General features: G+C 38.9%; 1 protein-coding gene across 1 annotated transcript in view; it reads right to left on the reverse strand.

Annotated features, from left to right (window-relative positions):
• The window catches only part of Rpgr (retinitis pigmentosa GTPase regulator), a 51,758-nt gene extending 39,601 nt beyond the window's left edge, over positions 1–12,157 (reverse strand). The window contains exons 1-7 of the mRNA XM_051177932.1: positions 11,868–12,157; positions 8,396–8,521; positions 7,595–7,687; positions 5,875–5,937; positions 4,807–4,965; positions 2,729–2,878; positions 751–909 (exon numbers count right to left, since the gene is read on the reverse strand). Coding sequence (XP_051033889.1) covers positions 751–909; positions 2,729–2,878; positions 4,807–4,965; positions 5,875–5,937; positions 7,595–7,687; positions 8,396–8,521; positions 11,868–12,009 — 892 coding nt within the window. The 5' untranslated portion in view covers positions 12,010–12,157. The remainder of the gene's footprint in view (positions 1–750; positions 910–2,728; positions 2,879–4,806; positions 4,966–5,874; positions 5,938–7,594; positions 7,688–8,395; positions 8,522–11,867) is intronic.
• Positions 12,158–26,541: the final 14,384 nt, after the last annotated feature.

Below are 26,541 nucleotides of genomic sequence, written 5' to 3' on the forward strand. Positions count from 1 at the left end.
TTTTAGATGAGTACGAAATATACATATGAATATAGTTTGCTGCCACTAAGCATCTGTTGGCTGGGGAATTGTCAATTATGTTAGCAGAACAATTAAGATTCAATTTTTCTTACTTAAAAAAGTCTTCCCAGAACCAGAAATATGTCTTAGCTATGTAAATGAAAGGCAGGGTTCATAATTCAAAGAGATGCAAGGCCTGCTTCCCTATAGGATCTATAGAAGTCAAACTCATAGAGACCAAGAATGGTGGTTTTCAGGAGCCAAGGGAGAGGATGAACTTCAGATCAGATACATAACTCAGTTAGATTAAAAAGGTTTTAAAAATACAACATCATATATATATATATATATATATATATATATATATATATATATTTATATAATGTAACAATCTTACAGTATAAACTTTAAAATCTCTTTAGAAGTTACAGCTCATGTTAAATATTCTTCTTTTTAAACTTATTTTTAGTGTGATGTGTGTGTATGTGTGTATGTATGTGTAAGTGCCTACCAAGGTCAGAAAAGGGTGTTGGGTCCCTTGGAGCTGGAATTACATAGAAATCTGTGAGCTGGCCAACTCATGTGCTGGAATCCAAACTCAGGTCCTTGTGATAGAAAAGCAAGCACTCTTAACCACTGAGCCGTCTCTCCGGCCCCAAGTATGCTTCTCTTGTCACAATAAAGAGGATCATGAGAATGTCACTAGCTACCACTGAACACAGAGAGGAGCATAGCAGGCTCTGCACATACCTGTGAGAACCACAGTGTGCCCTCCACCACAGGCTACCTGAATCACCTTCTCAGGAATCCCCAGTACACGCTGGGGTGATCTGTGATTGATCAACAGCTGATTAGGAAGGCCCAACTTCCCATTTTCGGGTTCTCCAAATGTGTACAGTTCCCCATCCACTGTCGGAAGAAAAGTAGAAAGATTCATGGGGACATAAATGTAAACAGAATGCTGATCCTTTGGCTCTTGTTCTCATGCTCCATAAATGAAGTAATGAAGTTATTCTGATCTTTCTTAAGATATCTTTCACCTTGCAGTTACTTTAATCTCAGTTATTTTAATCTATTACCCTTCACAAAGAATTCATGACTATAAAGAATTAGAAAATCATTTTAGTTTCTCCAGAAAATACAGCAAAGACTATCTCTATACCTTTACGGCATGCATATGTGTTGGTGGTACCAGGGATTAACTCTGGGGCCTCGAACATGTTAGGCAAGAGCTTGACCAAAGAGCTTAAGCACCAGCGTTCTTCATAAGTTTCACATTTTGAGACTGCATTTCATTACATTACCCAGGCTAGCCTTGAACCCACTCTGGTAGCAGGCCTTGAGCATAGAATACTTCTACTTAGCCTCCTGACTAGCTAAAATTATAGGCCTGAGCAGCCAAGCCCAGACAGTTCATTTTTTTTTTTATGACACTTGCTCAGGAAAGCTTGTTTATGTATGAAATGCCTAAGTTGAATAACTGTAAAGAAAACGTTTTGGTTAGATGGCGCTATGAACTATTTCCACTTTGTCCACACTAACACTCCTTTCCTCTGTATTAGTTATCACACTATGACTGTGAGCTTCTTAAAGCTCAGACTTTTATATTCATATCTGTAACCCTGCGACTTACTTGCTGAATCCACTAGTAATCACTGTTACTATGAAACTGGAGGAAATATGCCACATCATGGGTTGTTGTTTCACACAAACAAACAAAAATAGTGACTAGAAAAGTACTCGGGAAACATAGGCAGTGTCTATTCATTACGAGTTGCTGCTACATCTTCCTCTTTCTGTGTATGGATGTAGAAAAACCATGTACTGATAGGAACTATTAATGCCTAGAAAGTCAAAAGCCTTTATCCCTTGTGTAAATAACCACAGCACTGTGACATTCTGTGTAGAGCCATCACATCATGTTCAGAAGACAGCTTTCTCCATATCTCCCAGATCTTACTGTCTCTCTGCTGATTTGTGGGATATTCCCTAAGCTCGAGATGGGGTGATACAGAGATGTCCTGTTTAGGGCTGAGTGCTTGGCAATCACTTAGGCTAGCACTCTGCCCACTTATGGGTTTCTGAATTAACTGCTGTTCTAAATGAATCCACTACACTACTTCATCTGAGCATCTGATTATAAGAAACAGTCAGTTAGAAGGAGAGCTGTAAATGTAGATGTCAACATACATGTAGACTCCAACAGTTCAATATTTTAATATTTTAATGGGCTGCAGATACCGAGAAAAGTTTTACCAAAGGACAAAGGTCTCATCCTTCTGCATCTAATCTGCACCCTGGTTCTCCCAAGAATACTCCATGACACACTTATTTGAAACAATAAAAAAAAAAATACCAGTACAGAAAGAATAGAGCAGGCGAATCAGGGGAGAGTGGCTCATGAGTAGTTTTTAATGTCAAAAAAGGCTAAGAAGTTTGAGAACCAAAATTTAGAAAGATTTCTAAAATAGCAATCTCATTTTTATAACAGACCCAGTATTTACTTTCTAAAAAGTTGGCATGTCAGAGAAAATTTGAAATTACAAACTGTCAATATAGAAATGGAGAAATGTTTTGAATTAAAACATACATTAATGACTATACTTTCAGTGATCATTTCTATAGTTCATAAAACATACATTATTTCAGTAGCTGAACAACCTGTTAATGTAACTCATCATTATTAGTAATGATTGAGAAATGAGACAATGTAAAGTGTTCATCTTACTTGTTACAAAAGCTGAATGGTAATATCCACAAGAGATCCATGAGATTGGCTTCCCAACGGTCACTTCATGAGGGACACACACATTGCTTTTATTTTTTAAACCAATCTGCCCTTCAGAATTGTCACCCCACATAAAGAGTTTTCCATCCTCTGTAAAGAAAGCAAGAGGGGATAAAGGTCTTCAAAAGGCAAACTGGGCTCTCAAGCTATGACATTTCCTATAGGCTATCATTTGTCTTCTGGCTTACAATTTTTAAATCTTATTTTATTCTTTATTGATATATAATAACTGTAGGCATTTATGGAATGCAACATGATATGTCAAAATGCATATATACAATATAATGATCAACTCAGAGAGATTTATCTAGAATTTTAAACATCTATCTTTTCCTTCAATTGAGAAAACTCAAAATCCTCTGCCAGTCACTTTGAAAACAACAATTCAGCCAGGTATGGAAGGAAGCTCATGCCTTTAATTCCAGAGCTCAGGGGGCGGGCAGTGGCAGGGGGCTTGCTGTGAATACAGCCGGTCTCTAAGCTACATAATATACACCAGGCCGGCTAGGTTTACAAAGTAAGACTGTCTCAAAACAAACAAAAAGAGAAAAAAGTCATACACAACACATTATTATGTCCCTCCTTACATATTCTGAATACTGAAAATGGAAAGTCATAAAAGCCATTTACATCAGATTGTGACCTGCAAGTTCAACTTCTATTGTTGGATGCTGTATAAGAATAAAGAGCATAGAATGAGTGGATGGTAAATCACTTTAGTTATGCTCATATTTTTATCTCAATAGTAAACACAAGATGCCATTTTCTACAGTCACTTTGTATCCTTTTAAGGTCTTCACACAGAAAGGGTTCCCTCCCTCCAGGGAGTGTGCCTGCCACTGAACTGAGGGACAACAGAAAGCATCTACATGTCTCCAAACGAAAAGAGCAAGGTCCCAAATAAAAACTTGCTCGGGAGACACCATGGAAATGCTTCAAAGGAGAAAGAAAAACAAAACAAAACACACATTGAATTTCACTCTTTTTTTTATTATCGTATACCTGAAAATACAGTCTGCCTAGCTTCAGAGAATGAGACATATTAACATTCATCACCTTAAAATCACATTCAGTTATGTCCTTTCTGATAAGGTTTTAGTGTTGGGGATAGTTAAGCTAAATGGAGGGTATTTACTACTTAAAAAAAGCAAAAGAAACAAACAAACAAAAAAAAACCCGCATCTTAACTGTGTAGCCATGAACTCATGCCCACCATGCCTCTGACAGTAAAGTTAAAGAGATTAACTGTGCAACAATACCCATCAACTTCTTTTAGTGAATGAAAAAATTGATTTTTGAGACAGTTTAATAATAAGCCAAAATTAAAACTGAAAGTAAAAACTGAAGGAGTGACACTGAATAATAAACTATATAGTTAAACAACACCAGATGTTGTTTTATCTCTTTCTGCTTGGACGAAAGCTGTAAGCCAGCAGCTTGCAGCTTCAGTGAGGTCACACATGGATCATGGCTCCAAGTTCTCATATCTACTTTTGAGAAGGAAGACAGAGATATGTAGTGACCAATATAACACACAATTTTAAAACAACATACATCCCAACAGATTTCTATCTATATTTCTCATAGAGACTTCAGTTAAAGCCACAAGCATACCAATCAGAATATACAATGAAGACAACATTTAAGAATATCTAGCTAGGGCGGCAGAGGCACATACTTTTAATCCTAGCACTTAGGAGGCAGAGGCAGAAGGATTTCCGTGATTTTCAGGCCAGCCTGGTCTATAGAGTGAGAGCTAGGACAGCCATGGCTATACAACACAGTAAAACCCAATCTCAAAAACCAGAACCAAAACAAAAGAAGAGCTAAAAGAATAGCTGGCCAGCAGGGCTGAGAATATATTTATCAATCACCTTCTATACAGGTCAAAATATACATGTAGATTTCAGGTTCTAGTTTTGAAGATCCACAGAATGCTAATACTAACACACATTTACTGAGTTCATATACCCTTAAAAGAAAAGAGGTGTCCACAAAGAAGCACAGACGAGTCTTACCAGTCAATGCAGCTGATGTATTAGCACCAGCAGAGAGCTGTTTGATGGTATCTTTAGGTGTAAAGAAGCATATTTGATGAAAAGTGTCTCTGTCATCAGTGTCCCCAAGCCCCAACTGTCCTTCATTATTTCCCCCAGCTGCGTATACACTGCCTCTATCTGTACACATAAAAAAAAAAATGTTCATTAACATACTGTCGTCACCCAACGTCTGAGACATTCTGGTAAACGGCAGATACATCCTATATTAACAGTGAAAAGGGTATGAGCAAAGGGGAGTGCGGTATAGAGAGCTAAGGTAGAGAGAATGGCTAGGAAACAGTGATCGGGAAGAACAGGGCTAGGGAAAGACAGTAAACAGGCACTGTTAACTCTTCAGCAGCATGTGGTAAAACCATCCTTCCCTCCACTGAACTGTCTTCAAAGCTCTTAGAAGTCAGCTGCTGGGGCTATAGTTCAGCAGGAGAAAACATGAAAGCAGAAATCAGCCATGGATACATGCGCTGGCCTGCTTCTTGCACTGCTTTATTTCATTAAATTTCATCTACTCTTTGTCAATATACATTGCCACTATTATTGTAACTTTATGATAGGGACTAGAATCAGAATATTGCTAGCTCCAAACTTTATTCCTTTTAAAAATTGTTTGGACTATTGTGTGTCTCCTTTGATTTTTCTATATAAATTTAAGATTCACTTAATGAACTTCTAGACACATTAGACTTGCTAGGTAGATTTTAAGTGAAACTGAGATGACTCCTATCCAGAGCATTTCCTGTGGCTTCCATTCAAATTCTGTAGCAAAGAAGGAAGGGCAAGGAACAGGAGGAAGCATCCCCAGGTGTGCCCCCAGAGAAAAAGATGCTAGCTCTTGATCCTTAGCTACTCGGCATTTATTTGTAGACTCACAAAGGCAAAGTGCATGCTCTAAACACTTACATTGTTAAAACTCTATTCTAAATGACACCAAAGTATCGTGCCTAGTAATTTTACAAAGCCACAACTACTACTGAAGTCAGAAGCCAGTTCTCAAGGCTAGATAGCAACTACACAGAATGTATACTGTACCTGTTGAAACTAGGGTGTGGTTCCTTCCACAGGCAGCCAGCTTCACTTTCTCAGGCTTAAGAGCTAGACATGAGAATATGACAATTACAAGATTTTCTGGGCATGAATATGATAAATAATCTAGGTCAAATGATAATTAACTGGTACAACTGGCGTTTCTTTATTGTACTACAGGGGATGGGATCCAGGACTTGGAGCATGCTCTGCATGTACTCTGAAACCCCACAACTGCAACTAAAATCTAGTATAAACTTGGTGACTCCAAATCAGTGGTCGTAACTACTAATCCAAATGTTTATCCATAGTGCACAGTGCAGCATAAAAATCAGTGGAGTGTGGCAAACAGTGAGTTCCTGGCTCAAAGGTAGGGCCAAGGCATCTAATTAAAAATAACTATGGGAAATTAATATATCAAGATCCAGTGCATTCTATTATATTGCCTCTTCCAAACTTTATTTATTACCTAACCTGCCACAAACTTCTGAGACACGCAATAAAAACACTAAAACTAATAATCATGGGCATACACATGGGTTGAAGTAGTTCAGCTGAGCATATATACACACACACATATATATATACACACATATATATATACATATATATACACATATATATTTATGTGTTTATATATGCATAACTATACATACATATAAATATACATACATACATAAATACATACATATGATTTTCCAAGACAGGATTTCTCTGTGTGGCCCTGGTTTTCCTGGAACTGGCTCTGTAGACCAGGTTGGCCTCAAACTCACAGAGATCCACCTGCCTCTGACTACTGAGTGCTGGGATTAAGGAGTGCACCACTACCACTGGCTTCATTTACATATTTTTCAACATATACAAATATCTCCTAATTAACTGGCAAAGCATCTGCACAGCTGGCTAAGAGTCTCTGCTTCCAGGATCTCATAGGTTGTGATAACATTTATTAGGTATTTGTAAAGTCATGGTCACTGGCAATACTAAGTGTTTAGTAGTCTGTGTCCAATTAAATATTTTCTAATCATAACATTAATAGTTTCATAATAATGCCTATAGATAGCATGGCTATGATAAAATCACACAGAAACTTTAAGCTGAAATTTATATTTGGGCCCTGAAGCTAGAGAACACTGTTCTTACCACATCCCCAGGACTATCTACTACCTTGTAAACTTATTTATGTTCATAAGCTACACCCAGAAGTTTACAAATGATGGTGAGAAAGTCATGTATTTGAGACAATACTGATGTGAAATACTTTGCTCTGTTGTTCTTATATGCTATTCATCAACCCATAGTCTTGATGCTTTGTTTAGTCATTTCATTATTCTGTAGTATTTTAATAACCAGTAACTATGTATAACCATGATGAGACAAAACTCCAAATTACAATTCATTATAAAGACTGATTTCCTTATACGTAATAGTAGTAATATTTAAGCCCCTTTCCAAACAAGCAATTGTTTAGAAGTCAAATTCAATACTAGAGGATCATTACTTCCTTTGTGATTCTTGGGTTTTGAGTCAAAGAGACTTTTTGACTCCACCATAAAAGTATTTGTGAGTTTCCCATAAAGAATAAGAGTAGGTATTAATAATATTCAAGAAAATCTTAAACAATAAAAACATTAAAGAGTCAAAGGATCAATATTAAAGCTACTAAATGTCATCTGGAAAATATCAAGAAGAATATAAATAATATAAAGAAGAAAAGGCCCCAAACCTTTGATACATGTTGGTTTGCTGATAGCTGACTTTGATCCTAATCCTAACTGACCCCAGTTGTTACTGCCAAACATGTAAAGTTTATTATTTCCTAGTGGGAGGGAAAGAGAAACAACAAATTAAAGCCATCTTCACATAGATAACAGTAGATGAAAGAATCACAAGGAAACAAAAAACATATATTTTTCAAAATACTAAAGAACAAGAAATAGGAGTGGCTACCTTCTCTGTCCATGTATGGACACATTAAGTGTAATGTATTTTTTGAAGATTACATATTAACATTTTTTATTGCAATGAAATAGATTCCAAAAATGTTTCACATGTAGAAAACCATTTAAGTATATTAAGGTTAAGTTTGAAAAGACTCTTGAAACAATTTTTAAAGGATCCTCTGACAAATACAAAACCACTTTCTATACACTTTCAATATGTTTAACACACGAGAAACCCTGTTCTTTATGTATATACAATATCAGAAACATTTAAGTAGTTTTTTTTAAGGTAAAAATATGGTCAAATGCAATGCTATAATATCATCACTCCTTTTGGGGTTCTTGGGTTCCAAATCAATGACAATTTTTAGACATAAAACAAATATATTATAGGCAATAAAAACAGATGTTTAAACTGCATCCTACTGTGTTCAGGCAGGTTACCTTGTCCTTCTATGGATGAGCTGATTCCATTACGTGTAAAGAGTTCTAACATTAAGCAGCAACAATTTTTATTAAACAGGACAGACAATATTTAGGATTATTCAAGAATTTCTATCTTCATTTAGGATTGTAATACTAACCTGTAACAATAGCAGTATGTTCATCACCACACGAAAGACATATAGGTATGTCATTCTTAAACCAGAATTTGCTAGGAATATTTTCAGCAAATTTAGTTTTGCCAAATGTAAACACAGCACCTGTATCTGCAAATGTAAAACAGTTTTCATTTCACAAATTGAACCACAATGCCTGTTATTAAAGCACATTCAAATCACATGCATCTAAACTCTTTTCCTCCCATGATAGCTTTGGCTCTGCCTGAACATTATTTAAGCCTTCCTTCTTGCACCTTAATTCAGCCCTATTCCATGTACTTCATGTTAGTTTCATCTATGACATCAAGTAAATATATACAATGGCAAAGAAAGCAGTCATCCATCACTAATTGTTCTGCTTTCACTAAATAGACAGCCAGTTCTGAATAAGCTGATGCAGTCTGTGCCTTCTACTACTCACTCTGGCCAAGGTCTCATAGTCTGGTCCTTTTTCCACACTCAGAACCAAAGCAGCATTGCAGTTTGTTCCTTAGCTTTACAGGAATTTTTGTAGAGGACCTCTTTAAGTGAATTTGGATTTTCTTTAGTTCTTCCAAGGAACTTCCAGTGTTTGCATTCAAGGATGGAATGCTACTACAAATACCAAACTCTACTGATAATGCCTGTGACTATCCATTAAAACCAGGGGCAGAGCAGAAATAAACATTATATACATACTGTCTTACTTCCACTATGGCAAGCCATATAAGGCTTTAAAAGTCAATTATGCACTACACAGCAATCTCTCAAATCATTACCAAAACGTTTAATGATGGGTGTTTATTTTCTCAACTATATTACTGATAATATAGTTCTCCTTGCTACTTATACCTAGGTGTTCCTATAGTAAAAAGTTACATTGAAGTTTGTTCTGATTTTCTCACAGAAAAGTTCTGTTCTACACTATTCATGACTGTTTGCATGTCACTATATTGGCGGGTAGAAAATTAAACACAGATTTCAATACTTTTAGTGTGAAAGACAGCATATCACCCAGGCTTTTAACACATTGAAACACTTTAGCCTTTCCTATTCCCACTGAGGAAAAATGAAACTTCAATTAATGGATCAAGCCATGGAGATGGATGTTGAGATTTAACATTCTTAAATTGTCATTACTTGATCTGAGGACTATTCACCAACTGTTTTTGGACCAGCACCATTTTAAAACACTAAAAATCCATTAACACTTCTGAGTAACTATTTACATACACAGAGAGAGAGAGAGAGAGAGAGAGAGAGAGAGAGAGAGAACATCATTTTCAAAAGACAGAAAAAATTCATTAACACTTCCTAAGACATATTTACACACACATACAGACCATTTTCAAATGACCAAGAATCCATTAACAGTTCTCAGCAACTATTTACACACATACACACACACACACACACACACCACCACCACCACCATTTTCAAAAGACTAAAATTAAATTAACCCTTCCCAGCGACTATTCACACACACACACACACACACACACACACACACACCAACATTTTCAAGACTAAAACTCCATTAACCCTTCCCAGTGACTATTCACACACACACACACCAACATTTTCAAAAGACTAAAACTCCATTAACCCTTATTCACACACACACACACACACACACACACACAAACACACAGAGCATCATTTTCAAAAGACAGAAAAAATTCATTAACACTTCCTAAGACATATTTACACACACATACAGACCATTTTCAAATGACCAAGAATCCATTAACAGTTCTCAGCAACTATTTACACACACACACACACAAACACACACACACACCACCACCACCACTATTTTCAAAGACTAAAACTCCATTAAACCTTCCCAGTGACTATTCACACACACACACACACACACACACACACACAGAGCATCATTTTTAAAAGACAGAAAAAATTCATTAACACTTCCTAAGACATATTTACACACACATACAGACCATTTTCAAATGACCAAGAATCCATTAACAGCTCTCAGCAACTATTTACACACACACACACACACACACACACACACATACACACCACCACCATTTTCAAAAGACTAAAACTCCATTAACCCTTCTCAGTGACTATTCACACACACACACACACACACACACACACACACACACACACACACCACTATTTTCAAAAGACTAAAAATCCATTAACTGTTTCCAGCATTTATACACACATACACACACACACATACACACACTCACACACACACACAGAGCTCTATTTTCAAAAGACCACAAATCCATTAACACTTCCCAGTAACTATTTACACACACAGCACCATTTTGAAAATACTAAAAATCTATTAACACTTCCCAGTTACTATACAAACGCACACAGCACCATTTCAAAAGACCAAAAATCCATTAACACTCCCCAGTGTTATCCTTCCATACACACACCCCAAATTGAAATCCAGACCCAGATTCTGGGAAATTTTCTGAGAAACCACAGTGGATGTGCAAGGGGCTAAGCCATTTGAGAACAAATGTGAGGCAAACCAGTTCCAATTTAATAACTGAGCCTTGGGAGGCCAGGGCCTAGAAAGATTCAAGAATTCTTTACAAGAAATAATTTAACTGTTTCAGTCTGGCTCCCTAGAAAACCTCTTCAGGCACTCCCCCAACCCAGAACCAGAGTTTGTTGGCCCTGTTCTATTCTTTGGCTGGCTTCTAATGTCAAGCCTATTGTCACTTTATTTTTCTGTACCCTTACTAAGGTATGAACTCCTGGAAACATAAAACCAAATCCTGTTTGAGGCAAGAGCATGGCAGAAAGTGCAATACATATTTAAATGTATAATTCTGTTCCAATATTACTAGTTATTTTTCAAAGTGTTAGTGGTGACTCATTATAGTGCATGTGAAAATCAATTCAGTGGGTTATGACCATCATTTTGTCAGATTATTAAACAGCTACGTTCCAAAGGATTGTAGTAAATTTTGCTTCTGGAAATGTCTACCTGTGTACCGGGTACGGAAGCCATACTGGGTCATAATTTTTACATACGTCAAACTAACGTTTAAGGATGGACAGTCAATCGTTAAAAGGGTTTCCTTTGTCTAGTTTGTTTCTTCCATTCTTCATGTCCTCCCACTCGTTACTGAATTCAGTATCTAAGTGAGTCCTGAGGACAAGCCATAAACTTAAGTGTTAAGTAGAGACCTTGGGAAGCTCAGTGAGAGAATAATGGCTGCCACAACCTCCGAGAAAACTCAAGGAATGCTTACTAAAAAACACACAGAGGGTCCCTCTTCCTCTAGTTCCGAGTCCCTTCCTCCCAGTCCCAACAAAGCTATTTATTCGCAGATGCAAGGCTAGGGTTGCTCTCACTGAAGTGGCTCAGATTGCGGCCTGTACCCCAACAGGGCCGGCCTGGAGGCGGGGCCTGGCCTCCCGCCCGCCCGCGGACCCTCCCTCCTGGCCAGCCACAATGAACCGGGCGCGACTCACCCGGCACCAACGACTCAGGCTCCGCCATGCCGAAAACCGTGAAGGGAATCTGTGCCTGCTTCGGAAAGACAGCAGGGGCGACTCGATTGGGCCTAAGGTACTGCCCTAGCCCCCGGTGCCCCCATAGCGACCCTCTTGGCATCGACCACTACTGCGCTCCCGGAAGTCAACAAACAGACGCTAGGGGCAACGGAGGCGGAGCGTTGAGGCGCGGGGCGGGGCGAAAGGTGGTTGGAAGGAGAGATGCGGAAGCGGTGTCAATGGGGCGCAAGCGTAGATGTCGTGGTCGAGGCGGTAGGTGGCCCCGCCGCGCGCCCCCTATCGGTTGTGATTGGAAGAGCGGCCACGCCGCACACTGCTAGGTGTTGGGAGCGCATCTACTTCTGAAGGGATGCTGGCCAAGCAGGGACCTAGAGGGGATAGTGACAGCATAACTTCTATGACACATGCCAACGTCAACGCACAGCTTTGGCAGAACAAGTAGCAGTGAAGATCTGTAACAGAGATAGTCGCTAAGCGTTTTACATCAGCGATATCATTTCTAGCCCCAGAAACAAAACTAGATACACACATTAGAAGTTCACTGAATAAACGACTACTGCAATCATGTAAGTTCAGTATGTCACTCCTGTTTGCAGATTTATACCGATTACACGTGGGAAGGGAAGCCCAGCTCAAGTAGTCAATCCTAAGGTCTGAACAATCTGCCTGTAGCTCCTATAGAAGGAAAAGGCTGAGATATATAAAATGTCTTGAGAAATATTATATTTTCTGTCTAAACCTTTGTTTCCCATACCACATCGGTGAGCCACGATAAAATACATAAGCAAATACAAAAAAAAAAAAAAATCTTCCAGAATGAGAAAATGTGTACGCCTTTGGTAGTTGGGTCTTAATCAAGCACAACTGGATTTAGGGCGCCCTGGGCGACTTTATTACCTACACATAAGCAGGTCATTTTATTTAAAACGGGAAGAAATGAAATCCGGCATTTCTATAAAGAAACTGAAATTGAGGCGCTAATAGCAAGCTAAAAAAAGGAGCATCGACTTGGAATAGGAGTTTTAAAAAGACAAAAGCTTGTCTAATGAAAACGTGGTAAGTGTAAGAACTGAAGAAAAAGAAACTGAAAGGGATTACAGTACTCTGGCCATAGCCAATTGTATGCAAAGACTCATGGGAGCTTGGCTCTTTCCAGAGCCTTGAAGAGCCTGACTCTAGGTGAGATGGCAGAGTTTGGGGCATGTTACTGAATCTGAGGTTTTTATCCTCAAGCCCATGGGAAATCACCCAGAGTTTTAAGCAGTGGAGTGATAGGATAGAATCAGTTACATTTATTGTAACTTGAAGACATTCTGCCTACCCTGGCTGCCTTCTAGTGATGGTAGATGTCATTCTGTAAATGTTTCTCACGCTGGTTAATGAATAAAGCACTGTTGGCCAAGAGGAAAGGAAGATAGGAGAGGCTAGGAGATAAGGAGGAAATAGGAAGTAGAAAGGAGGGGTTAATATGGAGAGTCTGGAGAGACTAGAACCACCAGCCACCTCTCGCTGGTAAGACAACATGGAAATACATAGAAATGGGTTAATAATTAACACAGAGCTAGCCGATAAGAAACTAGTAACTGGCCAACAGAATTATATCATATACAGAATCTCTGTGTGTTATTTGGGGCTGGCGTGGCGGCGGGACAAGACCAGGTGGCGGGAGGAAAAACCTTACAAATGGTGCCCATGTGGCTAATAAGAACTTACACTTAAAATATAACAAAAGCTTTAAAAAGGGTTTTACAAACAAAAGAACAGAAACAAGCAAGTCTTCTTACTAACAGAATTTTTTTCTCGGTTGAACTCTGCTTTGCGAGAGACAAGCAGATATTCGCACGGCTCCTTTAAGGGAAGGTTACTGACTCAGCATAAGCGGCAAAAAACCGCATGGCTTTTAAGAAGCACTGCTAACAATTTATTAGTGTGTATGAGAGATGGCAATGGCAGCGACCACATCTCCAAGCCGGCAGCATGCTTGCTGGATGGCAGCGCAGACCAAGGCAGTGAGCACAGCTTTCAGTACTGGCGGTAAAATAGCCACCGCCATCTTTTATAAACCGTGGCAGAAAAAATAAAGACTTTCATTTTAGAAATGTTGTTGTTTACCTGATAAAAGGCTTGTGGCTATAAAAAGATTTACAGTAAAGACAGATTCACATTAAGAAAAAGCGCTAAAACTTTACAGTGTGTTTTAAAAAATACATAGGCTTGGGAGAGAATAAAAAAAAAATGGTTTAAAAAAGACAGGAACTGGATGTGGTGGCACACACCTTTAATCCCAGCACCGGGAGACAGAGGCAAGCAGATCTCTGATTTTAAAGTAAACCTGGTATGCATAGTGAATTCCAGAACCGATAAAAGTTACACAGAGAAACCCTGTCTCAAAAAATGAAAAAATAAAAGTAAAATAAACAGAGTAATAATAAAGCCATGTAAAGATGAAAAGCTCAGAGAGAATCTGGTTACTGTATGCTATTGTATTGTCTCTGCATTGTTTGACTGATGAGAAAATAACAACAACTGATAAAGGAAATGCTGCTGCATTAATTCAATTTATATATTTTAAAAATGCTTTGACTCCAAAATTTAAGTCTAAGGACAAGTTACTGGGGAAAAGGATTTCTATTTTTGTTTCCACAGAAAATAAAAAAGCTATGGATTCCTTCCAGACTAATGTGGTTTGATCACGCCAGACCCCCTGAAACAGAGTTCCTGGTGATCCTACATTCAAAACAGCTGAACAAAGCAGCCTTGCAGACTACAGCCAAGATTTCTGTATCTTCTTAGGATTCCCCCATGACAGCTCCCTTTACCAGAAGGGAGTAGTTTGCAAAGAACAATGCCCAAATTCCCAAATATTGTTTATAAATATTTGTTTTCATTTATATGGGGTTGGTTATAAATGGTTAATGATCACAACCAATATCTTTTTAAAGGTAAAAAAGGGATTATGGTATAGATATGAATACTTTGTTTTGGAATGGATTTTCTTATATTGATACAATGTAAGGTCAATTTTGTGATGTTTATATTTCTCCTTTTGTTTAGGTATTGTGTTTATATAGCTCAGTTAGAAATGTAGTGTATAACTTAGTACAGATTATAGATAATTACCTATGATAGTCAAAGCTTAGAGTTAAGTTAGTTAGGTTTTTCAAGATACACAGAGATGTATTTGAGATAGATAGGCATTTCAAAGACCTACAGAATATGGCATTTAAAATGGCTTAGGGTTTTTCTTGACAGTGAGACATAATTGCTCCTGGCAACACCACCTGCATCAGAAAGGAAGATGGACATTGAAGAAACTCGTTATGGTGTTTACTTCCAATATGGCAAGACTAGCCATTTGGACAAGATACTGCTCTTGTCTGGACTGTTTGACTTTGTGCTATATAAACTGGACATGCAGGACCCATAGAAACGTGACTGCTGATTCAAGATGGACATTGCTATAGAGTCCCTGCTTCATGGAAGAGTCTGCCAGACAGTCTGCAGGACACAGAGGAAAGTGACTGACAAACTGCCAATACAAGAAGACAGTTTAAAGTTTCCTGCTTTGCTAAAGAGTCTGCCAGACACACTATGGCCTATGGGCTGAAGATGGAAGATTACAAAAGAACTTCGGGTGACCAGGCAGTGAGTTGTCTCTGTCATTTCTAGAGTTTATATACTATCCTTCGGTGGTCTTTGAGGGAGTTGAAGACAGATAGTTATGGTTATAGTTTTCCTTAGTATTAAAGATAAGTTACTTAGACTTTAAACACAAATATAGGAGAGATGATGGAATATTTTCTTCAAATCTTACTATGTTAATGGACTAAATATTAACTGTGATTCTTATTTGATAACTGTTGTGTTATATATTTTGCTATGTTAAGGTTAAAACCCTTTTTATTTAGACAGAAAAGAGGAGATGATGGGAGGTGTCATTCTATAAATATTTCTCATGCTGGTTAATGAATAAAGCACTGTTGGCTAATAGGAAAGGAAGATAGGAGGGGCTAGGAGATAAGGAGGAAATAGGAAGTAGAAAGGAGGGGTCAACATGGAGAGTCTGGAGAGATTAGAACCACCAGCCACCTCTCGCTGGTAAGACCACATGGAAATAGATAGAAATGGGTTAATAATCAACACAGAGCTAGCCAATAAGAAACTAGTAACTGGCCAACAGAATTATATCATATACAGAGTCTCTGGGTGTTATTTGGGGCTGGTGCAGGACAAGACCAGGTGGCGGGAGGAAAAACTGTACTCCTTACATTCTATCAGGAAATTTGAGCAGTGAGAGAGAATTAAAAGGTTACAGGTATTTAGTCACAGAAGTGGTCAGGCTGTTTGTTGTCTGGTATATTGGTACACAACAAATGGTGTCTGATTGTCAACTCCTGGAAAAGACTGAACTGATAAATAACTTACACTACCCTACCAACAACAAAAATGTAGCTTGACTACTTTTAAGGAGGACCTGATTGAAACTCATGTTCTTTACAGGCTCATAATAATCACAAAGAGACAAATGAGAATATTATAAGACTCATATTCCCTGTAATATGATTTAATTTGCTTTTAAAAATAAATTTCAGAGAGTAATAAAGTAAAATTTGGATTGAGCACATACTCTGGGTTCCAACCCAGAGTAAGTAACTAGGACAGGGTGATGCCATTTACAGGGATGGGAAGCACAAGCAGAGTTAGGTCAGTAAGGGAATAGAGAAGATAGTAAGTATTGCCCTTGAACACATAAAACACCACAGTGGAGGGGCTGGGCTGGGTCAGCAGTTGATGAGCAGAACTGCCCGAGAGAGCTGGACATTTATGGAATGCACAAATAAACATGATAATGGCAGTCTAAGGAACAGGAGAAAAGAATGAAAGGGAAAGGCAAATGGAACTAAGATGATCATGAAGAATGTGAAATTTTAATGTTCCAGCAACACAAATTTTTAAAAAGTTACCAGGTTAGGGGCATTTAGGTTGCTTCCAGGTTCTGGCTATTACAAATAATGCTGCTACAAACATACTTGAACACATGTCTTTGTTGCATGGATGTGGGTCATTTGGGTATATGCCTAAGAGTGGAATTACTGGATCTTGTGGTAGACTGTTTCCCATTTTCCCGAGGACCTGCCATACTGATTTCTACAGTGGCTGTACGAGTTTGCATTACCAGCAAACTCCTCTACACATCCTCTCCAGCATAAGTTGTCATTGGTGTTTCCCTGATAGCTAAGGATGTTGAGCACTTTCTTAAGTGTCTTTCAACCAATTTAGGTTCTTTTATTGAGCATTTTCTATTTAGTTCTGTCCCCCACTTTTTAATTGGATTATTTGGTGTTTCAGTGACTAGTTTCTTGAGTACTTTGTATATTTTGGAAATTAGCCCTCTGTCAGATGTGGGTTGGTGAAGATCTTTTCCCATTCTATGGGCTGCTGTTTTGTCTTGTCGACTGTGTTCTTTGCCTTATAGAAGCTTCTCAGTTTCACGAGGTCCCATTTATGGACTATATCAGTGTCTGTGCTACTGGTGTTATGTTCAGGAAATGGTCTCCTGTACCAATTTGTTCAAGGGTACCTCCCACTTTCTCTTCTAAGAAGTTTAATGTGGCTGGCTCTAGGTTAAGGTCTTTGATCTATTTGGACTTAAGTTTTATGCATGGCAATAGATATGGATCTATCTGTAGTCTTCTACAAGTCAGCATCCAGGTATGCCAGCACCATTTCTTGAAGAAGATATTTTCTTTATTCCATTCTGTTTAGTTTTAGCTTCTTTTTTTAAAATCAGGTGTTCATAGGTATGTGGGTTAATATCAATGTTTTTAATTCAGTTCCATTGGTCTGTCTATTTCGTGCCAATACCAAGCTGTTTTCTGAAATATAGCTCTAAAATAGAGTTTGAAGTCAGGGATGGTGATGCTTCCAGAAGTTCCTTTATTGTACAGGGTTGTTTTGGCTATCCTTGGTCTTTTGTTTTTCCATATAAAGTTGAGTGTTGTACATTTACACAATGGAGTACTACTCAGCAGGAAAAAAAATAGAATGGAATCTTGAAATTTGCAGGCAAATTGATGGAACTAGAAGAAACCATCCTGAGTGAGAGTCACTCATATAAGAGCAAAAGACCACCAGGCTCCAGTCTACACCACCAGAAAAGCTAGGAAACAAGGACGACCCTAAGAGAGACACATATGGTCTCCTGGAGAAGGGGAAGGGAACAAGATCTCCCAAGCAAATTTGGAGCATGGTGGGAGGGGAGAGGGAGTTAAGAGGAAAAGGTGGGGAGAGATGGGCATGAGGGAGCAGGAAGATTGAGTCAGGGAAAGAATAGAGGAGAATAAGAAAAGATATACCATACTAGAGGAAAACATTATAGGTTTTAAGAGAAATCTGGCACTAGGGAAATGTTCAGAGGTCTACAAGGATGACCCCAACTAACAATCTAAGCAATAGTGGAGAGGCTACCCTATATGGCCTGCCCTGATAATGAGATTGATAACTACCTTATATGCCATCCTAGAGCCTTCATCTAGTAGCTGATGGAAGCAGAAGCAGAGACCCACAGCTAAACACTGAGCCGAACTCCTGGAATCCAGTTGCAGAGAGGGAGGAGTGATGAGCAAAGTGGTCAAGACCATGTTGAGAAACCCACAGAAGCATCTGACTTCAGCAAGTGGGAGCTCTTGGATCTCAGTTTGACACCTGGGGAACCAGCAGTCATTTCTTCTATCACATCTACAGTGCATGAGATTCTTTTGTATTATGTTGGCAAGGCTTGATGTGTGAGGTATTTGTTTGAATTCCTAAATATTTCATTTCCAGCTTTCCTTCTATTTGGGTTTTCTTTATTGACTCTATTTCCACTTTCAGTTCTGTGGTGGTTTTATTCATTTCATTCCTGTTTGTGTTTTCATAGATTTCTTCAAGGGATTTATTCATTTTCTCTTCACAGTTTTCTATCATAATCTTAAAGACTATTTGAAGGCTTTTGTCTTATGTGTCAGCTATGTTGCAATACTCCAGGCCTACTGTTGTAGTAATGCTGAGCTCTAGTGGAGAGATATTATTGTGGATGCTGTTTAGTGTTTTTCCTAGAATATAGGTATATGGATTGCTAGATTATAATTCTAGGTGCTGATAGTTGGTCTTATTTATTGAGTGGACATTTTGTTCCTTGGTTTCTGTTGCCCTCTCTGGTACTTAGGAAAATGTGGTAGCTATATGCTGCCTTGTAGAAAATTCTTCTAGGGTCCTTATAGGTGTGATCACTGAGTGCTCTGAGTGAAATGTGTTTCTAAGTACATGGAGCCATCAGGAATGTGGATGAGTTTGAAGCATGGGAGGGGGCCTGAGACGTTCTACAGGGTGGAGGAAAGCATGGTGTTCCAACAGGATCTGCTTTATTCCGTTGGGAACAGAAGTGGAGAATAATAGAAGCCAAAACAAGTAGTCTGCTATAACATTGTGGTTGGGACTGAGGGATTGGCTATGGAGAAGCTTGCCTATCTGCCTATTTGCTGGCCTTCTTACTTCTCTGGAAGGCTTGGCTTGTGGGTCCCCAGGCAATACCTGCTGGAGTTGGGGTTGGGATAAATCTATCAGTCTGGTGAAAGGAAGTTTGGAGGGGAAGTTATGTGTGATCCATTAGAGATGGATAGATGGGGGTGGGGGAAATGAAGGCTGCAAAATGTTGTCTCCTATGAAGCTGGGGATGAGACTGGGGATTGGACTTGGAGGAAAGGAAGGAAAGGTTAAGGTCTGTATGTAGTTGCCCTACCTGCTTCCCTAGCTGGAGTGGTATGCAATTTCCCAGGGAGTTACTGCTGGAGTTGGGTCCTGGGATAAAACAATGAGTTGGGGTAGGGTAAGATCTGTGGGATCCACTGGATATTGGGAGGGTGGTGGAGAGGCTGCATCAGTGGGCTGCTACAGAGCTAGGGATGAGACTAGAGGAGTCGATTTGGAGGGGAAGAGGGAGATGTGAAGTCCTGCAGTCAGCCTTCTTGCTTCCATGACCAGAGTGATTTCTGATAGTTTTAGCTGCACTCACATCTGTGAACTGAGGACTTACAGGTCCCAAACTATGGAGTTTCAATTGTGAAAAATACAGTGAAGTGCATGGTGTTTTCAACAATAGGGACTTTAACTTCTGTAATGTCTTGGGAGTCTTATGAACAACCCCGATCAGCCACCCCAAAGATGGCTTCTTGTGTCTTAGGCTCTTGGAAGGGAAGGAGCTTTGTCAGACCAGATGGAAATTTTCATAAATTTTCAGACTTAACATGTCTTAATTTTTTAGGTAGGTAGTATGATTCTTTATCACTTTTTTCAGATATCCTTATTGTTATTTTCCCATCCTCCATCCTTCTTCTGTATTTATCTCCCTCTGCATCCCTAATTAGAGCCACTCCTTTTCCATTTCTTCACTGAGATCACTTGAACCCTGATAGTCCCTACTTCATTGCTCTCCCATCACCCTAACTGAAAATGGTCCCTTTTTACGTCCATGATTTCTGAATTTACTCTAGGCTATGGACTTATATCTGAAGATTTGGAGCTAGGTGCCTCAGAAGAGAGAGAATATGCAACATTTATTTTTCTTGATCTTGATTATCTCACTCAGTATGATCTTTTCTAGATCCATCCATTTACCTGCAAAGTTCATGATTCCATTTTTTCTTATAAGTGAATAGTATTTCATAGTGTAAGATGTCACATTTTCATTTTCCATTTATTGCTTGAAGAACTTCAAGTTGTTTGTATTTTCTAGCTATTGTGAATAGAGCAACAATACAATTGCTGAGCAAGAAGCTGTGGATAGGATGTCAAGTTGTTGGTCATATAACAAAGTATAGTTTGGTTTGGGTGTGATAGTAGGTTTATTTTTAGATGTGGAGAATTATCTATGCTGATTTCCATAGCTGCTGCACTATTTTGCCATCCAACCAACAATGAATGAAGGTTCTCTTTCTCTGTATTTTCTCTAGTACTTGTTTTGATGATATTTGCCATTCTGTCTGGGGTAAAACAAAAATCTCAATGTTGTTTTGATTTACATTTTCCTTATTGAAGGAACAATGAGCACCTTTGGAGATATTTCTTCATCATCTTTTCCTTCCTTTGAGAACTCTCTGTCTGAGTCCTGGGCTTATTTTTGAATACATTATATTTTATTCTTTGGTATTTTTTTTAAATTCTGGACATTAATCCTCTCTCAGATGTATAGCTGACAGGGATTCTTTCCTATTGACTATTTTTTAGTGGTGAAAATAAGTTTTTAAGCACTGGCCCAAAAGCCTCCTCCCTGAGGACTAACTTTCATTGTATCAAAACAAGCTACATAAGTTCCCAAAGCAACCAACAGTCCTGCCCAGCTATGATGCATATGAACAATGATGACCAACATGGTAACATAACACCAAGGGTACAGTAGTGGTAACTACTAGCTCTGTAATTGGACTTAAGGCCTGCTCAACAAGAAGAAAGTCATGTCTGGTACTGGAAACCCAGCCAACTACCAGGGCTAGTGAAGCCATAGAAATTGGAAGAAAACTTATAGTCACCTCTTTACTAAACCAGCATAATCCTTAACTACATTTGAAATATTTGTCATTATAAGTATAGTCTTCTTCCCTCATCAAGTGAACTTCTTTGCAACAGATTTATACCATTCAGAAAACCACAACCAATCAAAATCCAGGGTTGTTGAGCCCAGCCCAAATGGATACATCTACAATACAACTCCTGCACCTAAGGTTGAAGGACCACTTTGGAAGAGGGGTAGAAAGACTTTCAGAGGTAGTAAAACAGGGAGTTTGATGTGAGACTGTCTCCTAGTAATGTCACAAGCTACACACAGCGAGTCTCACCAGCACCCTTGCTTCCACATTAGTTGAAAAGGACAAATTTCAATATTCCAAAGTGGATGGGAAAATCTCAGGAGGCTTCAGCTCTAGATAAAGAACAACTGACAAGGAGTGCTTTAAGCAGAAGAAATCATTTTCCCCCAGAGAAGAGCACACCAATTGGTTACCCAATATCAAATGGTCATCCCTGAAAACATACATACAAAAGTAACATTATATAGACTGAGACAGATATATACAGAAATATATAGATATAAATATAACCTATGTGTACATAATGACAGTTAATGAAAAAAGAGGCCGTGAATTTTCAAGAAAGCAGGGAGAGATTCATAGCATGGTTTGGATGAAGGATAGAGAAAGGGGAAATAAGGAAATTATGAACTCAAAATAAATGAAATAATTTTTTAACAAAAAAGTGAAGGCAGTTAGGGTTTAGTTAACTATGCTCCAGAGGGAAAATCTTACACTTTTATTTCCATTCTATTAGATACAGTATTTATCTTTAACTTGAATATAAATCCTTAAGTGATTTAAAAGCACAATGCTAAGCACAAACTAAGCTCAATTTAAAAGATAACTTGTCTACAAAGAGGCATGAAAGAAGAGCCTCATCATAGTATTTAGTCTAGTTAAAAAAATGTGGAAATAACCTGCTCCATTTAGATAAGATTCTTCCAAAGGCCCATGTGATGAGGCTCAGATGCCAGCTTTCAATACTACCAGCAGGTGGTGCAAATTTAGAATGTGAGACCTAGTGACACAAAGCTAGTTTATTTAGAATGTGTTCTTGAAGGGTCCTTGGTCTCCCCCTGACTTCCTCTGGAGCAGTTTTCTTTGTCACAGGCTCCTACTATGGTAATAGGAACAACCATTCATTGTCACAGGCCCACATGCAATAGAGTCAACCAGACATAGACTGAAACATCTGAAAGTATAAGTGAAGCTTAGAGGGTAATCTTCTTATGTTGGGTAATTTGTCACAGTGGTGGAAAGCTAACACACATACGCAATTCCTGCATCAGTAGAGGAATATGGATGGACTTTATTTACAAAGCAGAATATTAGCAGTTAAAATTAACAAATTACTTATGTTTTTGGTTGTGAGCCTAGCCTTTAATGGCTGAGCCATCTCTCCAGCCCAAATATGTTCATAGCAGCATTCTTTGTAATAGCAAGAACCTGGAAGCAACCTAGATGCCCCTCAACTGAAGAATGGATAAAGAAGATGTGGCACATCTACATAATGGAATACTACTCTGCAGAAAAAAATTAATGGTATCTTGAAATTTGCAGGCAAGTGGATGGCGCTTGAAGCAGCCATCCTGAATGAGGTAACCCAGTCACAAAAAGAGGAACATGATATGTACTTGCTCATATATGGATTTTAGACCTAGAGCAAAGGATCACCAGCCTATAATTCACACCACCAGATACACTAGGATACAAGGTGTATTCTAAGAGATTCATATAAAGTCACTCACAGAAGGGGGAAGTGACAAGTCCCCCAGAGCACATGGGAAGTGAGGGGGCAGTGAATGGAGAGAGAAGTAGGAGAAAGAGAAGGGAGATTGAGTCAGGGTAGGAATAGAAGACAGGAGAGAGAGAAAGAGAGAGAGAGAGAACATACAAAGGGAGCCATTATTGGTTTGAAGAGAAAACTGAACCTAAAGAAAGGTCTAGAGACCTACAAGACTGCCGCGAACTAACAATTTGAGCAACCGTGGAAAGGCTACCATAAATTCCCTTCCTGGATAGTGAGATCAACAACTAACTTATCCACCATCATGGAGCCCTCATCCAGTACCTGTTGGAAACAGAAGCAAACACCCATAACTAAACACTGAGTCAAACTAGAATCCAGATGCAGAGGACAATACCAGGTTGCAGAAACACGTAGAGACAGCTGACCTGAACAAGGAGGAGCTAACAGGCCCCCTAGACTGATAGTTGGGAATCCATCATGGGACTGACTCAGACCCCCTGAATATGGGTCTCAGCTAGAAGGACTGAGCAGTCTAAGGGACCTCAGACAATGGAACCAGGATGTATTCCTGGTGCACAAAAGGACCTTGTAGACACACCCCCATGGAGGTATACTGCCTTAACCTAGAGAAATCCTAGTCCCACTTCAAATGACTTGACAGATTTACATGACCCCACCTGGATGTCATTGCCCTACATGTGGGATGGGGGTGGGGGGATGGGAGAGGAGGGTGGTCAGGCTGCATGTGAGGGGGCAGAGAGAGTAAGAAGGAGGGAGGGAGGGAGGGAAAGGGAACTGGGATCGACATGTAAAATACAAAATAAATAATAAAAGATAATTAACAAACTACCTTGCATCTGTGAACAGGAAGAGTTCTCAAAATGTAATGTTCTATTAATAAATTAGAAAATTACATGCAAAATATGACATATAAAAATGATCAAAGTGGTTAGAGAGATGACTCAGTGGTTAAGAGTACTTACTGCTGTCCTAGAGGCCCAGAGTTGTTTTAGTTAAGGTTACTGTTGCTGTGATGAAACACCTTGACGAAATGTATCAAATGAGATTGGGAGTTTGTGCAAAAAAAAAAAAAAAAAAAAAAAGAAGAAGAAGAAGAATGAGGAGGAGGAGGGAAGGAAAGAACGAATGAACGAAAGAAAGAAAGAAAGAAAGAAAGAAAGAAAGGTATGGTAACACAGGCCTTTACTCCCAACACTTGGAAGGCAGAAGCAGGCAGATTTCTGTGAGTGTGAAGCCAGTCTGGTCTACAGAGTGAGTTCTGTAGAGAGACCCTGTTTCTGTTTCCTGAGTGATGGGATTAAAGGTGTGTGCCAGCACCACCAGGCAATATGCTAACTTTTAATGTGTGTATGTCTTTAAATAAGAAGGGGTTGAAAGGGGGTATAGAATATGAAATTAAATAGGATACCACAAGTGGACAAGAGGTGTTGAGAAATAGGGATAAGGGGGCAAAAGGTCACATGAGACAAGAATGTGGAAAGGACGATGCTGGTAGTGGAAGGCATGGGGAAGAAGGAAGGGTGTGAGGTGGAGTAGAAAAACTTTTTTTAAACAAAATGTCATACTGAAACCTTATTCTTTGTAAGCAAACAATCTTAGTAAGACTATTTTTAGAAGTATATAATTGCTAGAATAAAATTAAAGATGTCTAAATGACTTCAATAAAATAACAAAATAATTCAATTTCCCCTACTTCCCTTTTTCCTGTTTTCTTCATAGTGGGAGTGGGGCATTGTGGTACAGGGAATGAAACCTGGTGCCTGGCTTAGACTGGCAAAGTGCTGTGTCACTGAGCTGCTCCTCGGCCTGCATGTTACTCTTCATTTGTGGCAGGATCTCACCAGGTCAGCCAAGCAGGCCTTGAATTTGTAATCTTCTCACCTCAGCCTCCCAAGCAGCAGAGATTATATATAGGTTTGCACCACCTGGCATGACTTAATAAATATGTCCTAGGAACTATTAAATCACTTTATAGAGGTTAGTGATCTGTAGGTGATTCCATTAGAAAACATTGGCCCATGATTCAGCCCTAGTTTTATTAGACACGGATGACTGGACTTGTCCCATTACACCATTCACTTATAAAATGGTGAGATTTTTGCAGTACCTTGAGAATTATTTTCTTAAGGTATAACTTATTTATCCAAATGAGACATTTATTGTCTTTTAGCAGATCACCCAGTCTAGCATTGCTTTGATTACTAAGAATTGTTTTGCCTCTTTGTTTTAAACAGGTGCTAGACTATAAGATATATTGTGATATGTTACCAAAAGCCATAGATATAGAGAATGCCCAGTCTTCACATTTAAATACAATTCAAAAACAGATTGAATTAAAGTTTAGAAAACAAAGTTACTTTAAAGAATACTTTGAAGCTTGAGCTGGTGGACACTTAGAACATCATTAGGGAGAAAAAAGGAATGATCATTGTACTGGTTATTTTGTTGTCAACTTGACCCAAGCTTTGATCATCCAAGAAGAGGGAATGACAACTGAGAAAATGCTGCCAGCAGATAGGACTGTAGGCAAGATTCTGGGACATTTTGTTGATTAGTGATTGATGTGGGAGGGCCCAGTCCATTGTGGGCAGTGCCATTCCTAGGCAAATGGTCCTGGGTGTAGAAGAAAGCGGGCTGAGCAAAAGAAGCAAGGCAGTAATCAGAGTAATCAGAGTTCCCCTATGGTCTCTAGTTCGCTTCCTGTCTGCAGGCTCTTGAGCTGACTTCCCTTGGTGATAGACTATAATCAGGATTAGTAAGCCCTTTCCTCCCCACACTACTTTTGACTATGGTATTTATCACAGTAATAGAGAACATAACTAAATGTTCCATTATTTGTTTTCTTCAACCAAGATAGATTGGCTTGAGCATTCCTAGGGAAGTTGTCCTGTCCCCTCAATTTAGAGAACAAGCCTGATATAAGCCAGGCTTCAGACACATGATTTTTTTTTTTTTTTTTTTGGCTTACTAGCCTGGTCAAGTTGTTTCTGCTCTGTCTCTCATTCTTCATCTGTTTAATCTGGGATTCTAACTTCTAACTTGCAGGATTGTGTGTTTTAGGGTGGGAGGGTGTGGATAAATTCTCTACATTGCCTGCTTTCGGCAAGTTTTTTACACATTCCTTCTCCTGTTACTTGGTTTCCATTCCCGTTTCTTGTGTCTCCTGGCCTGTGCTCTTTAAATCACATGGTTTGCACACACTCCCATTCTCAAAAGGAGGCAGCCTTGCAGTTGAACTTGGTGCATCTAGATGGAG

This window comes from Phodopus roborovskii, unplaced genomic scaffold (genome assembly GCF_943737965.1).
Source record: "Phodopus roborovskii unplaced genomic scaffold, PHOROB, whole genome shotgun sequence".
Lineage (NCBI taxonomy): Eukaryota > Metazoa > Chordata > Mammalia > Rodentia > Cricetidae > Phodopus > Phodopus roborovskii.